This window comes from Pinus tabuliformis, chromosome J (assembly GCF_031772625.1).
Source record: "Pinus tabuliformis cultivar Carrire ecotype Pingquan chromosome J, CPIR1, whole genome shotgun sequence".
Taxonomy (NCBI): domain Eukaryota; kingdom Viridiplantae; phylum Streptophyta; class Pinopsida; order Pinales; family Pinaceae; genus Pinus; species Pinus tabuliformis.
In genome coordinates, this window is record NC_142295.1 from 1,053,697,893 (window position 1) to 1,053,724,583 (window position 26,691).

The following is a 26,691-nucleotide window of genomic DNA, read 5'->3' on the forward strand; positions in this document are numbered from 1 at the left end:
ATCAATGCAATCACAGCATTAAGCATGGATTTATGGTTTCTAATATGGATTGTAACTCTTTTTATTGGATATCATTCAGTGCTATCATTTTCTGATATTGATATTTTTGAAGTTGCAGGTAGAAGCACATAGTTTGTAGGCTAAGGCTTCAGTAAACAGGGAAAATAATTTTAATTAGGTTGTCCGACAGTGGTTATTACAGGGGATTTTCAATTCCCATAGTATTAGCCCTCGCTGTTTTTTTTAATAAATAATCTTTTGTTGTAAAGCATCATCTGGCAATCTCTAAATATACATGTCTTCAAGTAGGCTTTAAGGCTTTGACTGCTTTGACATATCCCTGGATGGACTATTCAGCCCATCCATATACATGGAAACTACTTGCAGAGGAGAAATAATCTCTACAAGTGGGGTGCCTTAGCGGAACTCTTTCATGCGGCCTCTCTGATTCTTATTTTGAGGGTTAAGAAGCAATGATCTAGGGTGTAAGCATCAAAGTTGTGATAAAAAGCAATCACAAATTCAGCCCTAGTAGTCACCCTTTCATTCCATTTGTGTTTCTTCAAATGCAGATCCTTCCAAGTGTGGGGTGGAAAATTGGATTTTCTGATAATCCTTCGTATGATTAAAAGAAAGAAACTTGACAATTTTCCTGTTGAAGCCCCTTGATTTAGTCTCTCTCCTCCGATTCTCACGCGTAAGTTCTATGAGATTTTGCCATTGCAAGTAGTGCATGTTTTTCCCGTGTTTGTGTTGAAATTGAGGCGTATATGTGGGTGTTGCATATCTGAAGATTATTGGGCTTCTAGTGCCCCCCAGCACATGAGAGTTAGCATTGCTAAACTACTCTCGAAAAGTTTCTAAATGTTACTCAAATTAAAGGAAATTTCAGGGGAATGCCTTTTCTCTTAGTTATTTTCTCATCTGTTGTAGGTGAAGCTCTGGTCCTTGTGATGCTCTGTGTTTCCCTCGCTGGAAGGAAAGAATCGTTCAGGTAAGGGTGGGTGTGGGGTTAACACCGTTTCTTGAATTCATGGAAGATACTCTGATTCCTCGTAGCCTCCATTAATCCCGACATATTTACAGTCGAAAATGGTATCGATTGTAGGAGGAGTGTTGGGATTGCCCTACACTTTCATGAAGACTGGATGGCTCTCAGGCCTTATTGTACTGGCACTTGTGGCATGCATTGCCTATTATGGCATGATACTGTTGGTGTGGTCTAAGAGGGCCCTCAAAAGGCAAGGATTTCAAAAAATAGATAGCTAGGAGATCTAGGCTTTGCTGTTTATGGAAGTACAGGGAAAGCCATGGTGGATTTAATGGTGGTCCTCTGTATGGCAGGAGTTTGTGTGGGTTATCTCATATTCATAGGGAATACTCTGTCTTACATGTTTGCAGGATCCAAACCACAACCCAATCCCAAATCCCAATAATCCTCGTTGAATCCTCATGGAGTCTATTTGTCTACCTCGTTTGATGTTACCAGGAAGGTAGGCTTCATATGGGCCATTTTTCCACTAGAGCTCATCATGAGTGGGATTCAAACCCTTACCCATCTGGCCCCTTTTAGTATTTTTGCAGATATCGTTGACATTTCTGCAATGCTAACTGTTGTGGTGCAAGATGTGTTGTCCATATTGAGTACTGTGGGTCCAAATTTTCAGGCTTTCACTGGTTTCTGTGCTATTCCTTATGGAGTGGGTGGAGCAATCTATGCATTTGAAGGGTAAGCATGATTTTGCCCCTGGAATTAGCTATGGAGAAAAAACATAGATTTGGTGGAGTTTTGGCTGTTGCATTTCTCTTCATTGCTCTCATTTATGGGGGTTTCGGAGCATTTGGGTATATTGCTTTTGGAAGTGCAACCAGAGATATGGTGACTCTGAACTTGGGGAAAAGCTGGATCAAAGATTTTGTTCAGATTGCCCTATGTCTGAACCTTTTCTTCACATTTCCACTGATGATGAATCCTGTTTATGAAGTCCTAGAAGGGAGGTTTAGCAGAGGGGAGTTTTCCTTCATGATCAGATCTCTTGCAATTTTCTCGATAACAATAGTGTCAATTCTGGTCCCTTCATTTGCAGATTTTTTTATCTCTGATTGGGAGCAGTGTTGGTTGTATTTTAGGGTTTCTATTTTCTGCTCTGTTTCATTTGCATGCTTGTCGGCATGAATTATCTCTGGTATTGATCCTTGCTGATGTCTTGCTCATCGTATTCAGCATTGTCTTCACCAATGGTGGGTCAGTTTTGTCTATTACTCAAATCTGTAGCAAATAAACATTCTTGTAAGTGGCCAGGGCGGAGGTTCTAAGCCATGTCAAGAACATGAAAACCCAATAAGCATGGAGTTATATTTGGGCCTTGAGCTTCACAGGTTCAAACCAAAATTAATGTAAAGATGTAATATTATTATCGACTGCCAAAATCAAAGTGCAGTGCTTGTATTTATCAAATTGCTTGTGTTTCTATCAATGCAATCACAGCATTAAGTATGGATTTATCGTTTCTAATATGGATTGTAACTCTTTTTATTGGATATCATTCAGTGCTATTATTTTCCGATACTGATATAATTTTTCGAAGTTGCAGGTGGAAGCACATAGTTTGTAGGCTAAGGCTTCAGTAAATAGGAAAAATATTTTTAATTGGGTTGTCCAACAGTGGTTATTACAAGGGATTTTCAATTCCCATAGTATTAGCCCTTATTGTTTTTTTATAATAAATAATCTTTTGTTGTAAAGCAGCTTCTGGCAATCTCTAAATATACATGTCTTCAAGTAGGCTTCAAGGGCTTTGACTGCTTTGACATATCCCTGAATGGACTATTCAGCCCATCCATATACATGGAAACTACTTGCAGAGGAGAAATAATCTCTACAAGTGGGGTGCCTTGGCGGAACTCTTTCATGTGGCCTCTCTGATTCTTATTTTGAGGGTTAAGAAGTAATCATCTAGGGTGTAAGCATCAAATTTGTGATAAAAAGCAGTCACAAATTCAGCCCTAGTAGTCACCCTTTCATTCCATCTGCATTTCTTCAAATGCAGATCCTTCGAGGTGTGGGGTGGAAAATTGGATTTCCTGATAATCCTTCGTATGATTAAATGAAAGAAACTTGACAATTTTCCTATTGAAGCCCCTTGATTTAGTCTCTCTTTTGACCCTATCAAACTTGGGATTGGGAACACTCAAGATGCCACTAATTGATACGGTTTATTTCTGTTTTAACTTGATTGTCATGATTCCCATGATTTTCCATTCTCCCATTAATGTTCCCTACAAAGGGGATTGCCCCCTTCCCCGCGCCCTTTTGTAGTCTTGGGATTCAACCCCCCTTTTGTAGTCTTGGGGTCTTTGCTGACCCCCCTTTTGTAGTCTTGGGGTCTTTGCTGACCTTCACCACTACTCTCGCTTGCCTGTATCCTTCTGTCAATTGCTATAATCATTATACACAGGGCTTCATTCATTTGTTCCATGGTGTCCCTTGTCGTATTCAAGTGAGTCCTTGATAGTGTAATTTATGTCCTCCAATTATCCTCCCATGAGTAACTTAGAATGAAGTCATAGTTGGTATTCATCCCTGTTATGAACCTAAATCGAGATATGTTTTTATTTCAAAAACCATAAGAGACTCACATTTTAAAACTATTACCTGGATACTATTATCTATAATCTAAAGCTAATAGGGTGCTAACAATAGTAAACAACAGAAAAAACATGAGAAATAAACTCAACACCAACACCAACAATGCAGTAATAACAGTAGAAATTCCAGCAATATTCAGCAATACATTTGATAACTGATTCTAGAGGACTAATTGCAGAATCAAGTCTGCAGTAGTTACTGGCAACAGCAACTGGATACTCAAAATAAACAGCACACAAAACTGAAAGCTTCATGAGAACATAGGGATGCCAACTCAGGTCAACTCCAAGGGAAGTATGGTTGCTGCTTCAATTTTTTTTTGTTGACATACCTGCAATAATATGGCTCTGAAAAGCCCTCTACTCTAATGCCTAAGATCCCCTTTTATAGCTGATTATCCCACTTTAGCATCAGTAATCTTCATGTCAGATAACATGCCCCTCTCCTTCTGAAAAGCATTGTCCTCAACACTTTAGTAGTTCTGGATGCTTTTGTATAAAATTCTCATCCTCCCATGTGAAATATTCAGCGGATAAGTTCTTCCACTTGATGAGATACTCCGAAATTGATCGATTTCATAGCTGTTGAGTTCTTGTTTCTGTTACTGCCTCCGGTTCCAATATGATTTTTCCTTCCTCATCAAGTTCTGAAAATATTGTTTGAACTAGGAGCTTGTCAACTATAAACTTCTTTAAACATGAAACATGGAAAACTAGGTGCACTCAGGAAGTGGTAGGAAGCTCCAATTTGTATGCCATAGTACCAATCTTTTGCAACACCTTGTATGGACCATAATATTTTGGTGATAATTTATTATCCTTCTTAGCTTGCTTGAGGGACATTTGTTTATATGGTTGTAGCCGTAGTAATACCCAGTCACCTACATCAAAAATTCTTTCGCTACGATGTTGATCTGCCTGTTGTTTCATTCTATTATACGCCAAAATGAGTTTATCCTTTAAGAGTTGGAGAACTTGTTGTTGATGCTTGATGTGATGTTCCACTACTTGAACCTTAGAATTTTCTCTTAAATAGGATGTGATGGATGATGGATGATATCCATAAAGTGTCATAAATGGGGTCATTTTTGCTGCAGTATGGAAGCAAGTGTTATACCACCATTCAGCGAGAGGCAACCATTTGACCCATTGTGTCTGTTTATTAGATACAAAGCAACAAAGATATCATTACAAACATTTGTTTACTATATCAATTTGCCCATCAAATTGAGGATGATAAGATGAGCTATGAGCTAACTGAGTACTGAGATAAGAAAATAATTATGTCCAAAAATTTCTAGTGAAAATGGGATCTCTGTCTCTTACAATAATCTTTGGGTTTCCATGTAGCTTTTGAATTGTTTCCATAAATTTAGTAGAAACTATATTGGATTTAAATGGATGTGATAATGCACAAAAGTGTGCATACTTGGTAAGTCTGTCAACTACCACCATGATGACACTCTTTCTTTTGGACTTGGGTAAACCTGTGATAAAATCCATTGAAACCTCCTCCCAAAGTTGGCTTGGAATGGATAAAGGTTGTAATAGACCTGGGGTCTTAATTGTTTCAACTTTATTTTGTTGGAAAACGAAACATTCTGACACAAACTTTTGAATATCCGATTTAAGGCCATCCCAAAAAAATTCCTTCTTAACCCTGTGGTAAGTTTTTAAAAATCATGAGTGCCCTCCTAAGGGAGAAGTGTGCAATTCTATAAGAATCTTTTGTTTGATTTGGGAATTCTTACATAGGTATAAGCAATCTTTGTACCATAACGAATCATTTTTCAGCTAAATGTATCAGATGTACTGGGATCTTGTTGTATCTTTCGAATGATTGCCCACACTTCTTCGTCATTCTTCCACTCCTCCCTTGCTTCGTTTATCCAATCTAGTTGGATAATAGAAATGGCACACAACAATGCTTCCACATCCTCATCCTTTCTTGAGATTGCATCTACCACAACATTTTTCTTCCCTTTTTTGTAGATGATTTCAAAGTCATAACCCAACATCTTTGTGACCCATTTTTGTTTCTCTTTAGAGGATAATCTTTGTTCTAAAAATTATTTAAGACTATCATGATCCGTTTTTACCTTGAAGTATCTTCCCATTAGGTAGGGTCGTCATTTCTTAAGTGCATGTAGTATTTCCAACATTTCCTTCTCATAAATAGCTTTGTGTAAATACTTTCCCCTGATTAGATGAATTTCGAAAGTAATGAGTCTTTCATCTTGCATTAAAATAACACCAATTCCATTTCCTGAAGAATCACATTCCACAATAAAGGTTTTTGTGAAGTACAACATAGCTAAGGTCGGTGCTTGGCACATTGCCCCTTTGAGGTGTTCGAAGGCATTTGTTGCTTCTAGAGACCATGAAAATGCATCTTTTTTCAATCATGTTGTTAGAGGTGCTTTTATTCTCCCATAATTCTTAACAAACTTGCGATAATACCATGTCAACTCGAGAAATCATCGCCGATGCTTTATGGATGTGGGGATTTTCCATTCCTTAATGGCTTTAATTTTGCTAGGGTCTACCTTAACACCTTCATGAGATACAATATGACCCAGATATTCCACCTCTTGTACTCCAAAGAAACTTTTGGAGCTTTTTGCATAATTGTTTCTCCTCCAATAGTTTGAGCACCCTGTCAACATGTTCAACATGATCCTTCCAAGACTTGTTGTAGATTAGTATATCATCAAAAAATACTAACACAAATTTTCTAAGGAAGTGTTTGAAAATGGAATTCATCAAACCTTGAAATGTAGAAGGTGCATTGGTAAGGCCAAAAGGCATGACCGAAAATTCATAATGATCCTCATGAGTTCTAAATGCTGTTTTCAGAATGTCTTCAGCCTTCATTCTGATTTTATGATATCTTGAACGAAGATCCAACTTGGTGAAGTAAATCGATCCATGCAATTCATCCAATAATTCATCAATGACAGGAATGGGAAATTTATCTTTAATAGTGAGCTTGTTGAGCTCCCTATAATCTGGACACATGCACCATGATCCATCCTTCTTGTGCACCAATACTACTAGAGTAGAGAAAGAACTTTGACTAGGTTGAATTATACCAGTCTCTAGCATTTCTGCAACCATACGTTCGATTTCACTCTTGCGGGCATATGGATATCTGTATGGCCTGATGTTTGGAGGAACACTTCCTAGAATCAAATGAATAGCATGATCATGATCACGAATAGGTGGGAGACCTTTGGGAGTCTCAAATACCTTGGAATGATTGTCCAAGACTTCTTGGAGATCTAGATAAATAGATGATTTCGATGTGGGAACCTCTAGCGAACATAATTGTGCAATGAAACCTCGTTTTTCCTTATTTAGAAGCTTTGTCATACCGCTCAAGATGATCATCTTTCTCGGTTTCCCTGCAATACCCCTTAATTCAACTTCCTTTCCTTCCACACAAAATTTCATGAAAAGTTCTTGAAAATTAAAATCTATTGTACCCAAGGATTGTAGCCATTGGAATCCTAGTACAACATCAGCACCACCCATTGGAATGGAAAGCATTGGGCTATTCAATAAATATTCTCCCATGGATAGCTTGATATTGTGGCACTTTCCAGAGCAATTTATGGTTCCTCCACTTGAAACCATCACTTGACACTCTGGTGCTAGATATGGGAAGAAATTCAATTCCTTTGTTATCTTACAATGAATAAAATTATGGGTACTTCCCGAATCAATCAACACTATTGCCTTTTTCTTCTTGATATGTCCTTCTATCTTGATAGTTTGAGGAGTGGTAATTCCAGCCAATGCATTACAAGATATGGTTGGATTCATTTCTTCTTTATCTAAGGTTTGTTCCTAGAGTATCCTCTTCTTTTGACATTTTTTGTTCCTTTTCTTCCTCCTCTTCACAATCTATGTAGAATAATTTCTTCTTGGCACACTTATGACCTTTAATGTATTTGCTATCACAACTGTAACAAAGCCCTTTTGCTCTTTTACTTCCAATTTTTGTGGTCTCAACCTTGTAGGTTATGGAAGGCTATGGGAAACAACACTTCCATCTTTGTAGTTGTTTGTGGTAGGCTTCCTGGTTGCCATAATTTTTCTATCAATTTTCCTTGCTAACTTGAATGCCTTCTCCAATGAATCAGGTTCCCAAAGGCAAACCCCATGTTGGATATTATCCTTTAAAGTCCTTATGAACACATCAATCCTATGCTCCTCTGGAATATCTTTTACCCTTATGTTCAATTTTTGGAAGTCCTCAATGTGCTCCCTCATTGAACCCTTTTGTTTGAGATTTATCAATTGGCTAAAAATGGTGTTGCTTTTTGTATCCTCATAATGTGCTATCATTCTTCCATAAAAATTGCCCAAGTGACAATTTGTTTACGAGAGCAAAGCCACCGATACCATACAAACTGATTTGGTTACAAATATAAAGTTTCAATACATACCTTTTGTTTGTTTTGCACATTATGGAGATCGAAAAATTGCTCCATCTGTAGTATCCATGTTCAGGGATCCTTGCCATCAAACTTCCTCATATCGATTTTTGGAACATGGTGGGTCTTCAATCCAACATTGGAGTCTATGAAATCATGATTAACATTTCTTTTGTTCTCATCATGAGTTTCCTTTACTACCCTTTCACCATTAGTGACCATTTCTTGTAGCAACTTATTCAAATTTATCTTCAATTCTTCCATCTTATCGTCCATGCCATTCATCTTAGCGTCCATGTCATTCATCTTAACTTGCATGCAATTCATATTAGCGTCCATGCCATTCATCTTAGCGTCCATGTCATTCATTTTAGCTTCCACGCCATCCATCTTAACTTGCATGCCATTCATATTAGCTTCCATGCCATTCATCTTAGCTTCATTTACCTTTAGTGAGAGTGAAATTTGTTGTACTTGGTCCTATAATTTTGATATATCATGTTGCATTTCTTCCTCTTCTTCACTATTCATGTTAGAGCTTTCAGGTTTCTTACTAGGTGTTTCCATTTTCTTTCTTCGGGGAATTAATTAATGCTAATAATTATTCACTATTCCCTTTGAATTCCTTCAAACTTATTTTTCAAACAAATCTTATGCAAAATAAAAATAAAAAAAACTACACACCTTTTTTTCACTTTGTAAGAGCTCGATATTGAATTTGTTGTATCTCTGTAACTACGGATCTCGAATATCTGAAATCTCGTCTTGCGGTATCCCTTTGAGTCCTCTTTCTAACCGTGCAATTCTGATCAATATTGGATTCTCCAAGGAAGAGTTATGCCAAATCTCCCATGGTGACCTAATTATAGACTAGTTCAGTAGAGCGAATTTGTACAACGTTCCATGTGTCATTGTTTCGACCTTAGTACTTGAAACTGGTACACAGAAAACTACAAGCCGTCCTCTTTCTGAAACTTCTTACGAAATTTCAATCTGATGCTTAAAACAAAAGTCATGACAATTTTTCCCAGGTCACTTGTTTGGAATGTAATTCGGGAGTCTGCAAAACCCTAAATTCCTCAGATCATCTATCCACAAATATAGCGAGACAAGCTTTGAAATTTGGATTCGAAGTTCAGAACGATTTTGGCTCAAATGGGTTTTTTTGTAGCTTCTGAAACATCGCAAAAAAAAAGTTATAGTGAAATTGCCGCGATCCCTAGAACCCAAAGCTTTGATACCAAATGTTAGGAAACCAGCTCACAAAAATATAGAAAAGATAGATCAATGACTTAGAATTCAGCCTCTTCGAGGGGGCAACCACATTTATATTACACAAATGAACAATTCTTGGATGATACAAATGACTAAACCTCCCTTCTATATATAGGACTCTAAGGGGTCACAATATAGTCAAGCCGACATAACAGTAATAATATAAGGGCACAAAAATAACAATAGTGGGTTTCTATGAGGCATATTAATAACAATATGGGGACAATAGGGGCACAATAATAACAGTAAGGGTCAGAATGACAATAGTAATGGGCGAATCACTAGTATTATGGGGGCCTAACATGTTCTAGTTAAACTAGCTCAACCATATAAATTAAATCATTCATAAACAAGGATAGGTTTCAATCCATCCTAAACATCAAAACTCTTATTACAAGATACATCTCAGTTTGTTAAAATTAAAAAAATCATCCAATTAACTAAATTATAACTTTATTTAAATTATTACTATTAAACAATAAAAGAAAATTAATATATATATGATAAAACATATGTAGATTTAAAAAAACATGGAAGAAGACTTTTACCTTGGAGATTCTTACAATATCATGTGCCAATACTATGGCTTATCAATATCATGTACCAAAAAAACCTTAACTCATTTTATATCATACATATTCATAGGATAATTTTTTTAATTAATCAATTTAATTAAAAACAAAGAATGGCATAACTACTTTGGAGATCAATGTGAATAATAACAATACATTTTTTGCCAACACTACAATGGAGAATGCTAAGGTTTTGTTGCGCTCCACAACTTAAGGGATAGTTGACAATGGGGTTGCGTCTCACGCCTAGTATGTCAAAGGACAGATTTGGAGCCTCTGTACTATGCCGGATGGGTTAGGGCACCTTGGGTTCGATCCCCAACCTCTTTCGCTTACCAGGTCTAAAATTTCTAAGGTCTGTGACAAAGAGGTGAATATTTTTATTTTTATTGATTTTTTTATTCAAGCTAGATCTCCACTTGCTGAGCCCTTGCTGAGCCGCAACATAGATCACATGGATCTATCTTCTACAATGTTAATGGGTGGATATATGCATCCATAACCACACCCAATGGGAGCTCCCATCAAATCATTGGGGTTTTTCCTTTTGTCATCACAGATGCTCAATTGGCCTAGACATTACCGGAAAAGTAGAAACACTATACATTGATAAGTCGACGCATGCTAGATCTATCCTTACGACAACTGTATGGCATAGATCCGAAGATCATTTCTCCTCTATCTCCTATCTTAGCAGATCCATTACAAGAACATAAACAACGGATAAAATGCAACACGATGATATTCGCCTTTTCTACAGAGGACATAGCTATCCTTGAATGTGATTTATATATGCCCAAAAAAAATTAAAGTTGTTGTATCTACACATTTGATTCGTACTCATATGAAGAGGGGATTGGAGCTCGATGCAGCCTTATGGATATCATCGAGACACACTTCTCAGCAATGTATATGGGATGCAAAGACACTAACACCTTGGTTACAGACCCAACCACAGACACTTGCAATGTAAGGTATACAAACCTTAGAGCTACCATATCAGATCTAGGATATACACTCATACTAGGCTTATAAATTTCTAAACAAGGCGGATCGGGCCCTAATCCGAGTTCTCTTGAATGCTTCTCATTGGATTTGGCTTCAAACTTAATAAATCACAGATCAACAAGGATCTTGCAGTTAACGAATGTACCCACAATGCAATCCCTACTACAGGGAATAGAAACATCATACGGCACAGATCCGGATCCTAAAACATCTGATATCCGAGAGAAGAAAGAAAAGAACTGCTTCCAAATTTTCTTAAAATCCCCTGTTGGTAACTCATCATTACTATGTGTACAAGATTCAGACAAGATCTTTCAATTGAAGCAAAATATTATGCAAAATCTGGGTTATCCATCACACTTGCAAAACTTGATCTGTGGTGGCAAATCACTACAAGATGATCACAATCTACATGAATACAACCTTTTACCTGAGACCACCATCATCCTCAATCTGAGATTGAGAGGAGGAGTAGTGGGATCAAGTAAATCAAAGGGAGCAGGAGGTGTTGCTAGATCTAGGTTACACAAATATACTGAACAGAATCAGGAACACATAAATGCTGGTATCTCCTTAAAATATATCCTCCAAGGGAAACCAGAAGCTACAACGAAACCATATCAAACACATAATATTCCTAACGCCTACATAGTGGAGCAAGCAAATTATGTCCCAGAATTGATCATAGATATTCCAGAAACAAACGATCTTCACACTACCTATGAAGCACAAGCCATTATCTACAGATTCAACAGCTTCTGGCCAAAACCAATGGTTGTTCACCAATTGGACAAAAATTTTTGAAATACACCTCTGCTCCGAAGTTTTCTTCATTATAAAGTTTACATCATCAGAGGAACGAGAAGTTATCCTTCAGGAAGGTCCATGGTTTTGGGGATCGACTAGACTTTTCATTACTCCATGGTTCCCATATTTTGATGCTAATACCATGATTGTATCAAGAATGCCGGTTTAGTTTAGGCTACATAACCTTCCCCTTTATTTATGGCATAATCAAGTGCTAGAAGGCGTTGGGAATATCTTAGGATGATTCATAAAGACAAACACACAAAGGATGGAAGAACGAATCTATACTTCGCACGGATATGTGTGGAGGTGGACCTCAGTAAAGGCCTACTATACTGCATTCAACTCTCACATGACAAGCAAAGCTGAACTCAATTCCTAGATTTTGAGAACACAACATTCAAATGTCGAATATGCTGGCAAACAAGACATCTACAAAATATGTGTCCTAGTGCGAAGAAAGAGCAGCAAAGGAAGAAGAAACCAGGGAAGTAACCCAAAGGATGGCAATTTCCCCCAAATGAGCCAAAGGAGGACGAGGAAGAAGAAGAAAGAGATCCCATCCCAAATGTGGAAGAACAGAATATACAAGAAAAGGAAGGGAAGGGGGAAATATCTCAAGAACCATCAGAATTATAGATCACTATGGCACAACATTTGAGGAAACTTGAAGCAAAGGACATTGGAGGAAACAAACGTCATCATGCATCTAATAATTCAGACTCAGACAAGGAAACTTCAAGAATAGAAGGAAATCAGCTAGTTGTTGTTTCATCCACGCCATCTCAAGGAGAATTTCAGAAGGTTGAAAAGAAGAAATGGAGAAAAGTTTAACTTTTCCTCTTCATCTGTTAATTGATTGTTATGTATGAACTTATGATCATTAAATGATAGATTGCTTGCAAGCATCTAGAATATCAAATTTTGTTTTCATTAATAAAATTACGATTTTTTCCTTAAAAAAAAAAAAAAAAAAAAAAAAAAACCTATTTTGGAGATAAATCCCAATTTTTTATATATATACTACTATGAATATTTTAAAATAAATTAAATCTCTACCATTAATCTAATAATTATCAATAATTAAATCATAATTCGAAAATCCTATTCCAAAATTACTTAATTAAAATTGTTAATGCTTTTTTCTAAAATAATCATACCAATAAAAATAATTTTATTTATTTTATAAATAATTTATATAATTAAACTAAATTATATATATATTTTAATTGTTTGAACATGGCTATTATAAAATTTTAAATCTGTTAATAATATAAATGTTATATATCATTTGAATTTTACATATTTTTTTATATAATTTAAATTTAAATTTTTTAATATTATATAAATTTTATGTATTTAATATTATTTTATTATTATAAATATTTAGAGAATTATTTATTAAGTTAGTTATTGATTTAAATGCAATATCCATGATCTAATACCTATTTAAGATTCTATTTGATTATCACTAATGAATTTATTAAAATGAAGTTATATGATATTTAAAAACACTTAATTTTGCCCACGTCATTTAAATAATAAAACGTAATTATAATTTGATATTATATTAAAAAAACTAGATTAGAAGTTTAAACCAAACCTATGGTGCATAAAATATTCGTGATAACATCACATTTTTTTCATAACGAGGAAAAGCCCTCATATATCAGAACTTCTGAATGATATGAGAGTACCATTTTTCTGATATCGTTATCGCTTTACTATGTAATACGAAAGACAAGGATAAGTAAATCGTTTTACTTGGAGACAAAAGAAGAAGCCGGCATATTTTATTTTATTTTTTAAAGATGATTATAGCTGAAAATGAAAGATGATGATAAACCGACGAATATTATCTACAATGAAACTTTGTCAATACATTTGACATGACAGCTACACATATTCAAAACATCGAGTTGTTGTTATAGTAAGCTAGTTAAATGGGGTGAGATTTGGTTGCTTTCAAAGTCACATGTCGAAAATGTTTTTGCGACTGCAAGTCACAAAGGCCTCTTTTTCCTTTTACTCTCGGTGACTAAGTACGATGGATATCAGACTAGGGGCGAGGGAAATGACGTTTCTCCTGAGTTTGAATCAAACTATGTTAAATAGGTTGGGACACTGGGTGTTTGGATGCATTGCATAGAGTAGGTTTCTGGCTCTTGTTCTCATTTTTAAAAGACGAGGTGTCGGTTGGTCTTGACATTCCTCGGTTGCTTTTTTGGGTAATATCTTATCCTTAGCTCGATGCACTATTTTCTCGGCTTATCCCTATGCTCCTCCCTTTGGGCATATTCTTCGGCACTGGTTGGATATGTTGGGTGCAAATCCTAGGTGTTGGTTCATATATTGTCCTTGGTTGTCTTCGCAGATGGTGATCAACGCTCTCAGATTTTTCTTCTATGCATGGCTTGATCCTAACGAAGGCACAGGGGAGGGTGGGCGGGGGCAACGAGGGAGGGGGTGAGGGTCTGATTTGTAGGTTGTATTGGTGTTGGTGGGTTATACAATCTTGGCCTTGCATTAGATTACTTTGTTATGTGTTTTTAATGTCGCATTAGCAAATGCGCAACTGCAAAGGGTTTGACTTCCATGGACAGCGAGGGTAGTCACATGTCCAGACCTAGGCCCAAGAAGTGGTTGCCATATATCATTCAATGACCTCTCCTAGCATTCGAGAGGATATACATCAAATTTGGAATAACGTTACTCGTGATCATCAAGCCTACTCAAATTCAGAATTAATGGAGGAGGTTTCTCATTGGCTTCTTGACCCTACTCATATTAGGTGAAGAAGGAACCAATATATGCACTCAATCATGCTACACTAGCAGTTGGACACCCTGTTAGGACAAGTATTAAAGGAGAAACATGAGGAGATGAATAACATAATCTCCTTTCTTAATGATATCCAAAGGGCCCATGGGCAAGAAAATTCATGTCTCGAGAGGATGGATGCCTGCTTGGCACACATAGAGACATACATCCAATCAAATTCATGCACTCTGCACCATCTGGTTCTAGTGTGAATGACCTTACTCTAGTGACATCTGTCAATACCTAACTTGGATGTTATGTTGTTCTTCTATTGTAGCATGTTGGCTCATTTTCACATTGCTTTGCCATGATTAGTTGTTGTTTCTTTTGTTTTAATTGAATCTTAATGTCTTTTTATACTGGCTAATAGATCCATTTTCTTTTGTGGCTGAATAAAGTCCATGTATTTTTTAACAAATAATCTACTAGTAATATACTTGATTTCCAAAAATTATACAAATCTAATTTAGAGAAAAACAAAATTATTAATATTAAAGTTTCCCTATAAAAAATAATTTGATTAAAATTATAATTATAATTAAAAAAATTATTAAATTTTATTTATTTTTTATTAAAATTATAATTATAATTAAAAAAAATATATATTTATATTTATTTAGGAAAATAAAATATTTTGCTCTAAGTTTAGCTTATTCTCATCATTATTAGTTTATGCGATCTATATTTTGTGATATTAGATATTTAGGAAGGGAAGAGAGAATTATTTATATAAATAATATATATTATTAGAAAATAAGATATGAAAACTAATTTTCATACCTGTGAATTACACTCTATTCGAAGAACTCCATTTGTTTTTTGGGTAAACTTAACTTATCTCAACCCTCACACGCTTAAATTGCCTTTCTTTGTTTTTGTGAGATGGGAATTTTATGAACATAATGTTTTTGTGAGATGGGATTTGTATGAAGAGAAGAGAAAGTTATTGTGAGATGGGATTTTTATGAAGAGAAGAGAACGTTATTGATATAAATAAGCTAGGTTATTAGGGAATAATAAACTGCGTGTCATATTTGTGAGTTACACTTTATTCACATAACCAATTTTATACTAAGAATTTTTTTCATAACGCACTTATGAACACTTTTTCAGCTTCTTTAAAAGAATGAAATTTTATTTCTAACTTAGTTAAGAATAAAAGAACAACATATTCACTACGAAAAATACGCCCTCTTCACTATTGAAATGCCTCTGTATCACTACATATTTATAACTGCTATCTCAAAACAGTAACAAAACTTTCTTTATATCTATATAAATAAGGTATAGCTTCTTTCTTTTTTTTTTTTTCTTTTGTTTTGCTTTTATCTATATAAATAAGGTATAACTTCTTTCTTCTTTTTTATCTTTCTTTCTTTTTCTTTTTTCTTTTTTCCTTTTGATTAGATAAGTTTGACAAGCTTTTGAATATTTTTTTGAAGTGAAATGAATTCAGCATTTAGAAATATTTTAAATTGTTTTTTAATTGCCGTGGAAAAGCCTATCAAACTCAGTGAGTCAAACCAACAATGAGGACAGCCATCTCTGGCTGCTATCCACGATTGTTCGCTGACTCATCACTGTTATCAAGGAAAACCATGAGGGCGCAAGCTCTCACGCCTGCCACATGCCTTGGGTCATGGGCCGTTAACCTGTTTCCTTACGTCCGAAGAAGACGAGCTCTTAGCCAAGCAGAAGTTTTACGGCATACCCCAGACCGCTAAACATTTTAATTATATGAACTCAAAAACTTAAAGTGATACTATTTCGTTTTTATTTATTTTATTAATTCCATTAAAGACCAAATGTAATCACCTCGCTCTAAATAAATAATTGTATCGGAAACCTTCTCATGGCCCCAAAAAACAAAAAACATCCTGACCTCAAGTTCTGACGTTTTATCCTCAAAAGCTCAATGATCAAGAAAGACGCTACACATGATTATCTGAAGTTAGGACTTGTTACAGATTCTGAATGTGATTTGAAATCGAGTCTAATCAAGCGAAGGAGTTATAGAAATTCTAGTTATATTTAGAGAAAATTTAGCAAGGATTTTTGTAAATCCAAGTTATAGTTGTTACACTTCAAAATTTTAGGTGTTTTAGACATTTTTGATGGTGCTGAATCCATTTCCACCATAAAAACACAATTCAAACATTACCTCTACAAAAAATTTAAATTTTTTTAGGGCAGATTCCTACCTCTTTTAACTGTCCAACAATTCCTCTGCCGACTCCATTTGAAACTAAAAAGCATGACTTCCTGAATTAAATAATTATTATCATGATCCATATCGACTATAAACCATTAAATCTACGCATCGTCATGCTGCGTGATCCTGTCAGAGTTTGATTCGTCCATCGATCGCTTTAGAAAAATGGAGTCCATCATTATTCTTTTTACTGAAATCACTGAACTCTTATCTGGAGACTGGAGTCAAAGGAAACTCGTCGGTGATGTCCCATCGCAATGATGTTTGATTCGTAGAAGCGCGCCATAAACTCAAATGTTGAAACTTTAATCCCGGCGTATTACTGCCCATTCGCAGGCCGGTTATTTTAAGCCAAATAATAGCGTTAGACTCGTCCCTTTACGAGGTACTCTGCACGTTCGTGCTAAGGATGAGATGCGTGCTCCACTGTGTTTCCTTCAAAAGACACTGACCGACTTCGTCATATTCGAGGTGGGTCCCCGGAAGTTGGAACTCTTCCTGGAACAAGGATTCAGATTTCTCGTCGGTGACTCACCTGCACTTCTTTCCGGTGCTGGGCTGCCCTATATATATAGGGGTGTCTGCGCCTATATTGAGAAGCGCGGGTGGTATCTGATAACTTGGAAGTTCCCAGTGAAGTAGTTTGTTGTTGTTAATTCGTCATTTTTGCAGCCAGCATGTCGAGCGATTGCGCAAATTGTGACTGCGCTGACAAAACCCAGTGCCCGTATGTTGTCCACTTTGTTTTTCTCTAGTGTTTTCATCCCAATTCCTGTCAATTTCTCTTTCTTCCTTTTCAAATTTCATGCCGCTCGTCATGAGTTCGAATCTAGGTAGGACTAAGCTCGTTCCATGTTTGGATTGTTTTGTTGCACAGCAAGAAGAAGGGATTCCAGATGGACGGTATTGTGGAAACCAGCTATGAGATGGGGTACCGCGTTGTCTGCATAAGTTGCTATAAATTTCGGTTTTATGGTTTCAAGATGATATGATAACTGAATATATTTTGGATTTGATGTTAACAGGCACGGTGGAGATGTATATCTGGAGAACGACTGCAAGTGCGGGCCAAACTGCCAGTGTGGCACTTGCAGCTGCCACACCTAAGTCAATATATTGTCTCTTTAATAGTCGTAGTCTCTCCAAATGGTGTCTGATAAGTCCAGTATATCATAGCATAGGGTTGTTTCATCAAACCCAATGGATGGTTTTGGAGGGCCATAGAGGCTACTGTACCTGTAGTCCTAAATAAACGCTTGAATTTAAATAGACTTTGGATTTTCAGTATGCCTTGTATTGTTCATTGCATCTTAATTGTTATGTTGTGCTCTGCATCTTAAATTTCTTTGATTTCATGTGTTTGATTACTAGATAGGACTTTACATATAACAGGATATGGTTTTTCTCTTGATATTTTTATTCAAACAGCAAAGTGGTTATGATTTGTGTATAAAATGTTATAGTAACCATATCCGTTGATTGGGTTTGATGATTCGTCTCTTCTTGTAACACACAGAACATATGAACGAAGCTTTACAAACGATGACAATAATAATTAGGAGCCCATTTTTAAATTCGGATTTTAAACATGAAAATAATATCATTGATCTTTCAAGCAGGTTGAAAGCACCTTCGCTGCAAAGTGGGTCAAATCTTTTGAATTTATTTTATTTATAATTTTTTCCCCTCTTAATCTTAAAGCACTTGGACTTGAGTATTATGTTCATTGCTATAATACATAGATATAAAGGTAAAAGTTCGATATATGCAAATGTATTATAAAGGTAAAAGTTCGATATATGCAAAGCTGGTTTGGGTGTTAGAGATGCAAGGCCATTTATGATCCGACAAATTTGATATATTCAGTCAATACTCGGAAATCAAGAGGCAAGGCTGAGAATTTTGAAGTAAAAATATGGTTATAACATTAATTTATTTAATATATAAATGAAGATTGGGTTCGTTTTTATTTTATTTTTAAAGGTGGAAAAATCTATTAAACTTTGTTGTCAAACCAATAGTGAGGGCAGCCATCTCTGGGTGCTATCCCCGAATGTTGGTTGACGCATCATTGTTATCAAGGAAAACCACGCCACTTTGAATAACCCCTCAGGTGGTCTCCAAGGGAGCAGGCTCTCACTCCTGCCAGATGCCTCTCGATCTTTCACTATTTCACTATTTCTAATTATCTATGTTTCTTATCGCTTTATCATTAATTTAATTTTTACTATTTTATGGTGTTGATGTGACTTTAGTCTATAGATAATAGTAATTATGAGAAATGAATGTAACATTTTCTTAGATCTATGCAATCATGTTTTATATTGTTGTATCTTGCTCCCTTTACATTCTTGAAACTAAAAAGAATTTGGGATTGGGTTCTTGTTACCCATATTTCACTCATGAAAAGAATGAGAAATTTGAATAGAAAAAAGAAGTAAAATCTACTAAATGAGAGGAAAAGGGATTTTTTGCCTTAAAAAGGAAGGCTTCCATACTAAGTTCTTATGGAACAACCATCAAAGGAAGCCATAAGAATCTTGAGAAGATCTAAGAAATATAAACAAAAAATATTGTACTTAATGGGCAATAACTTGGATCTTTTTATGTACACATTGAACATAACTAAAGGAACTTTACTCATGATTGAATGGTGAGTAGAGAAAGAAAAATAACCTAGAGAAAGAAAAATAACCTTCTCCTGTATGTGTATTCACCATTTTTTTATCATAGTCTTCTTAGGGGTGATAATTTTAGAGTACTATTTATGATTAAGTGGAAAATAGTCCCATGTTAATCAATTGCTTGGTATTTAGTTTTTAATGAAAATAAGCACGTTATATATATATTTCTTAATATTTCTCAGTCTTAATATTAAAAAAAAAAAAATGGACTAATTATAAATATAAATTTGAAAAACAGATTATGAATAAATTGTTGGTAAAGATGTTTCTACAATTCTAAATATTTTTTTATTTGTTGTTTGTCTACATATCTTCATATTTACATATCTTTTTGATTTTTATGGATCTTCTTTTTGGTTTTTATGGATCTTTCCTTTGATGCTAGGAAGGTTATCCCTTGTTAAAGGAATTCCATGAACCATATTAAAAATGTCATATAAAATATGACCAAAATCTCTAGTTGAAAATGAGTTCCTAAACACTTGCACTAGGGTAATCCTTACTTGGATCTTGGATGTCAATTGCAATTATAGATATTGGGCTTTACTTTGAAATATAAAATCCCATGTAATTCTTTCAATTATTTTATCCAAATCTCTCTCTCTCGAGTTTCTATTATGACCAAGTATTTTAAAGTCAAAAGACATGTGGAAGTAACTTTCACCAATTGGAAATATCTTAGATATGGTCATAAAGTACTTATCTTGGATGTCCATTGCAATTACAAATATTGGGCTTTACTTTGAAATATAAAATTCAATGTAATGCTTTTAATTATTTTATCCAAATCTCTCTCTCTCTCTCGAGTTTCTATTATCATAACCAAGTATTTTAATGTCAAGAGACATGTGGAAGTAACTTTCACCAATTGAAAATAATCTTAGATATGGCCATAAAGTACTTTTGCACTACAATATTTGCACCCAATACTCGTGTTACTATGTACTGTTCACAATTAAATATGCTTGAGAGTGTGATTAAAGAGGCTATGATTATGGAGGAGAGATTGCTATAGAAATTCCTTTTGGAAGAGTTTTTAATTGTAAATATAATTTTTGTTTTGTTGTAATGTTGTGGTTCACTTCATATAGAAATAGTGTAGTTAAATATTAAAAAATATTAATTAGAAGCTAAGTCACCTGACATGGGGATTCGAGATTCGTAGTATCGGATTCGGACATGTTGCCCCCCGGAACAGGACACATAGGATTTGTTATATATTATTTTATTAAAATATATATATATATATATATATATATATATATTAAAAATTAGATATTTCTTACACAAATTTTAATTAATGATGCAAATTTATTGATTTCAAACATAGATCTTCATCTATAGCATGCATAGTACATACAAAATTCAAATACATGTCAGTGGTCGCATAAATCATGATTCATAATTCATAATTGAAAGACAACTTACAACTACAAGATAGTAAGATAAACACACTGACAACTGTAGTTTTCTCATTAAGTCATCAAATCAAAATGTGTTACATAGGTAGTGTTGGTGCAATGCCAATGGCAAATAGAAATAGAAAATATAAAACAACTACAGGTATACATGCCTCAAGGCATCAATCCTCATCATCATCATCAAAATCAGCATCAGTGTCCTCATTGTCACGGTCCCCACTGCTCTCCTCTGCATCCTCCTCCTCCCCTGTATCCATAGTCGCCTCTACATCTTCTGCTGTGGAGGATGACCCCTCTAAGTCATCAAATCTAACAGGCTCTAGCACTGGATAATTGAGATCCATGTTGACCAATGCCAACTCAACACTGGTGTCCAGACCCATATCATCACGAAAGACATCCCACATCTTTGTCTTTCCGCTCAACCACTCTTCCCTCTGCCCGTAAATAAGACGAAGGTTGGTGTGCACATACACCATTGTCTCTGCCCTGGACTGCTCAAGCTTGCTCTTCTTCACACTATACAAATTCCCATATGTGCTCCAATTCCTCTTGCAACAAGAGGATGAAGTCACCTGAGAGAGGAGCCTCATGGCTAACTACTGAAGAGGAGGGCTTTTTGCCCCATGATTTTCCCACCAAGAATAGGGCTTCGTAGCCCCACGGTCTCTAATCACATCATAACCTCCAAATTGACCACTGCCAGTGGAAAACTCTGCAAAGGCATCCTCCACCTCATCAAGCAATGCAGTATCCTGAAAAATCCGCCTGAATGCCTCTTTCCTCCCCTGTGAGATTTCACCATCCATGTGAGGAGGGAATCTACGGGAAGGTCCACCATTCAGCCACTCATGGCTTTAGTATTTGGGGTTCAATGAGTGAGCCAAACAATGTAAAGGTGTACAGTTCTTGTCCCATCTGCTGACAAGAATATTCTATATAGTATCACAGAAGGCCTCTAGTGATGTCTCATACTCGGGGCAGTCACTCTATAGAATAATGCTCCTCACAGACTCAATCATGGAATCCCATCCCTCATAAACCTCTCCTAGGATGGGTTTGTCTGTATTTGCAAATCGAAGCAAAGAAACGATAGGGTCCATGATCCGAATAATTATATCTACCCTCTCCCACCAAGCATCATCTAGCACTGTGTCCTTTACTCTTTTAGAGGTTACCTGATCTCTCTTTCTCCAAAAGACCAAAACTCAAAAATAACCATGGACCTAAGAGCGGTCTTAACCTCCCTAAACCTCTTCAACATCATGAATGAAGAGGCAAACCGTGTATCAGCAATATTCAACAATGATAGAATGGTGTACTCCTTGTAGATAGTGAGGGCATTTGTATGCTTTTGCACAAAGTGACGGATATGTCTTGCATCCTCAATAATGCTTCCAATCCAAAGCACATCAGAAGCAATGGATTCCAGTACTAAGTTCAATGAATGGACAATGCAAGGTGTCCAAAACACTTATGGATATTTAGCTTCCACAATCATGCTAGCAGCCTTGCAAACAGGTGCATTATCTGTAATGATTTGCACACAAGAATAAACACCTACATCTTCAATAACTTTAATAAATAACTCACCAATAAAATGTGCATCCTTGTATTCTCCAAGTCTTTCATGAAAGCTGGACCACTCAAGGAAGACACCATGAAGTTGATGATTGGGTGTCGTGCTGGATTTGTCCATCCATCAGAAACAATGTTAACCCCAGATGTTGGCCATGATGCTACAATAGGCTTAAGCATTTTTTTCACCTCTTTTTTTGCCTTCGTCAACAATGTGGTTCTCAGCTTCTCTGACCCAGGAGGAACATACCCTGCTGGAGCCCCTTGAGTTAGAGCTCGGCACATCTCAATAAATAGAGGTGAGCGTGCAACATTAAATGATATGAAGTTTAGATAGAATAAGAAGGCAATAGTGAGATCAAGCTCTTCCCATCTCTCTTTTTGGAAAATCTTGTCCATTGGACCAAGTGCTCTTCTTTTCGCTGCTTGTCCCCCAGTAGAAGTAGAACTCTCAAATGGAAATTTGGCGGTGTCTTTCCTCAAAAATGGAAGGGGGTCTTCATTCTTGGGTTTTCTTGATTTTGAAGCCACATTTTCCATACCAACAATGGACTCCTTTTCCAATTCTTTTCTCTTTTGTAAAGAAAAAGCTTTACAAGCTCCAATCCCACAACTCGGTAAAGCCAACAAATGTGCTTTCACACGGTAATATGTGCTTTTGAAAGAAATGTGACAAAAGTTTCATCTCCATAGCACCATTGCCTCCTCCCTTTCTCTTGGTGCTTGTCCCATCCTCTCTTCTGACATATTTCCACAATGGATATTTATCAATGTTGTCTTTAGGTCCTCCTCTTCCATCAACATTACTTGCAGCAGACTCTGATGATATTGGGGGAGGAGGGGCATCTCCAATGGAGACATTCTTTCCCTTCCTTTGCCCCCTAACTGCTGCCTTTGATTGAGCCATGAGTACTGTAAAAGAAATGAACAAAACATGCACAGATTTGTAAACAAAATATCATATACAAACTGTTGTAATAGAATAAGAAATGCAAAAAAATGGAGCTGAAATGCACTTACCTGGTGCTTGAATCTCCTTGCCGAACGCTCTACTCCCTTAGCTCCTTGCTCCAAACCCTTCTCCACTTGCAAACAGCTCAAACAATGCAAGCCAAATGATAAACAGCGTGACTGAAATGAGGAAATGCGGCCTTTTTTAACCCGCGGGAGTCCCTTTTCGGCTAAACGAATCCTGGAAATCGGGACACGCAGGCAAAAATCGGGACACGCTGGCAAATTTCGGGACACGTTTGGGATTCGAAGAATCCTGATAGGATTCGACGAATCCTATTTTGGGACACGTTTTTTGGCCGAATCGTATCCGACACGCCGGATTCCGGTTCGCCAGGCCATTTGGACGAATCCAGTTACTTAGATTAGAAGGTATAATGCTTTCTCTAAACACCATGAGTTAGTGCTTCCAATCAAAATATTTATACATCTAATTACATCTGGCTCTTCTTTTGTCAACAAATATATATATATATATCTAAAATTTGTGTTGTGCTAGTTGGGGATGACCATTTTTTGTTATTTTTGGGTTATGCCAATATATGTAATAATATTACCAATCCTTAACTTATTTTTGAAAAAATCGCTTATTTGCATCATAAAGAAACTTGTGCATTTGCAATATGTCATACCAATTGTTATTTTAGTAGTGACATATTGGTATTTGAAATAACATAATTCAAAAGAAAATTATTTTGGTATTTGTTATGAAACCAGCTCACAAAAAGATAGAAAAGATATATCCACGCCTTAGAATTCAGCCTCTTCGAGGGGGCAACCTCCTTTACATTACACAAATGAATGATTCTTCGATGATTCAAACGACAAAACCTCCTTTCTATATATAGGAGTCTAAGGAGTCATAAGATAACCCAGCCGACCTAACAATAATAATATAAAGACACAAAAATAACAATAGAGGGATTCTATGGGGCACAATAATAACAATATGGGGACAATAGAGGCACAACAATATTAATAAGGCATATAACTACAATAGTAATGGGGTAATCACTAGTATTATAGGGACCTAACATGCCTCTATCCTTCAAAAAAGTGTTGTCATCAACACTTGAGTAGTTCTGGATGCTTCTATATAAAATTCTCATCCTCCTATGTGGAATCTTCAGCGGATAAGTTCTTCCACTAGATGAGATACTCTGAAATTGATCGATTTCGTAGCCCATTGAATAGATAGATTCATTAGTTCATTTAGATTGTGACAAGATACTTATGATATAGATCTCCCCTGAGTAGGTGGATGTGAATGCCAATAATCATTAACAAATTTGATGTTATCATGATCCATCGGCCAGATGGAATTGAATTTAAATGGGGCCCTTGGTTTCAGAGAGGGACCTCACAACTCCAAATATAGAGGGGAATGGTCAGGTATGCCATCACAACCCACCCATTGACAAAAGTTTGTCAAGGCTCTTACCAAACTCTCCTTGATTAAGAAGCGATCCAATTTTCTGGATAGTGATGCTTCTCATATTTTTTTGTTACGCCAAGTTGGTTGTAGCTTATTCATAGGGATATCAACAAGATGGTACTACTCGAGAAGATGTTCCAAATATCCAAGAGGGGGTCCAACTAGGCATTGTGTCCCCAAGATTTTGTGTGTCTAATTGAGAAATTTAGGTTCCCTCCCAGAATGAGGTTGCCTGTGTTAGTGAGAGATAGGTTGAGTAAATGATTCCAGAATTCAACCTTGTTATGATAGGGAGTAGACACATTGATGATTATCAATTCCTCATATAGCTCCTAGGATTATATATCCATACCCAAAAACCCATCCCCTCCCGAGGATGTAAGTAGCTTAATCATGCAGGGGCTAATGCCAAGTGAGATTCCCCGAGATCGTCCACTGACATCCAGTGCATGGAAGGTCCATCTCAGCTTCAAGGAATCTAAAACAGAGATGAGATACTCGACCAACCCAAGGGTTTCCAGTGAATAGTTAATATCGATCTGCTAAGAATCCAGTAGTCTTGTGAGGGCTAATTTTTTAGCAGGGCTAGCCAACCCTGTACAGTTAAAAGAGACCCACTTCATGGATGAGATCGGTGGAGGGCGTCCGATGCTCTAAGAACCCTATCAAGTTTATATTTCTTGCCCTAGGCCACATCCGCCCCTACTTGGATAATGTATTTAGAAATATAGGAGTGTCGACCCCTTCTAAGCTTGGTGAATTTAGGAGGCGAGATCAGGCCAATGCCAGAAGGCTCAAGAGGGTGTTTCCACCGAGACAAAAGATTGTAGGGATGAGAGTGACCAAAGGAGACCGATGCACCAGGAGAGGGAGGATTAATAGACAACTGAGGTATAGAAGGCAAGGTGGTGGAATAGGATTGGGGGGGGGGATTCAGAGGGGATGAGAGTGAAATGGAGGAAATGCTTGCAATGGATGCAAATGCAACATGAAATTGTTGTGCAGAAGTAGATAGAGATAATGAAATTGAAGAGCAATGAAGAGGAGAAATACTAGCACAGAGAGCGGTCGCAGTAGCAACCTGTGATCTCGTTATGGTAGGTGAATGATGCTTGGGGGAAGCCAAAGTAGTCATGTGAGTAGAACTACGATCTGGTGGCTTCAAATGAGAGGAATGAGTAGGTTTCTCCTATGCAGGTGCTTGAGCAATAGGGGTGGCACCGTTTGAGTCTTTGGTGGGAGAGGAGGCATGCGTGACCAAAGGGCATTCCTTGTAGAGATGGCCTACCTTGTCACACCTTCTACATCTGAATGACACCCCTTCATAATCCAGAATCTAGATTCTAGTGAATATTTTCCACTGAAGTGTAATCTACTCCTCTAGTGCTTTTGTGGTGTCCAGGTGCACCAAGATGCATGCCATCGATTTGTTTCCAGAGCTAAGGTAGGATTTATGATAATAAAGGAAATTACCCAATGCATTCCCAATGCAATTAAAAATGTCCTCAGACCAGAAGTGCAGGGGAAGTCCCGAGAGATGAACCCAAAGCGGACCAATGTCCAATTGTTCCCACTGGGGGTCAAATAACGAACTCCATCTCTTAAGCAGGATAGGGGCCAGTTTTATGTGCCAGTATCATGAGAGAACCCATGAAGTGTAATATTCGCTTTGAAAGCTAAGAGAAAACCATCCGTAAGCCAAAGTGGTGACGGAAGGGAGTTCCCTGAGTATGTTCTTGCAAATATATGTGACCCAGATACGAAGTCGGGTAGCCAAGTAC

General features: G+C 36.6%; 1 protein-coding gene and 1 pseudogene across 1 annotated transcript in view; both read left to right on the forward strand.

Moving 5' to 3' along the window:
- Positions 1-1,092: 1,092 nt before the first annotated feature.
- On the forward strand, positions 1,093-1,733 carry LOC149230546 (amino acid transporter AVT3A pseudogene; annotated as a pseudogene).
- Positions 1,734-17,353: 15,620 nt separating this feature from the next.
- Positions 17,354-26,691, forward strand: part of LOC149230547 (metallothionein-like protein EMB30) — a 29,315-nt gene continuing 19,977 nt past the window's right edge. Inside the window, exons 1-3 of the mRNA XM_089376069.1 lie at positions 17,354-17,508; positions 17,659-17,712; positions 17,807-17,920. Coding sequence (XP_089232195.1) covers positions 17,459-17,508; positions 17,659-17,712; positions 17,807-17,888 — 186 coding nt within the window. The 5' untranslated portion in view covers positions 17,354-17,458 and the 3' untranslated portion in view covers positions 17,889-17,920. The remainder of the gene's footprint in view (positions 17,509-17,658; positions 17,713-17,806; positions 17,921-26,691) is intronic.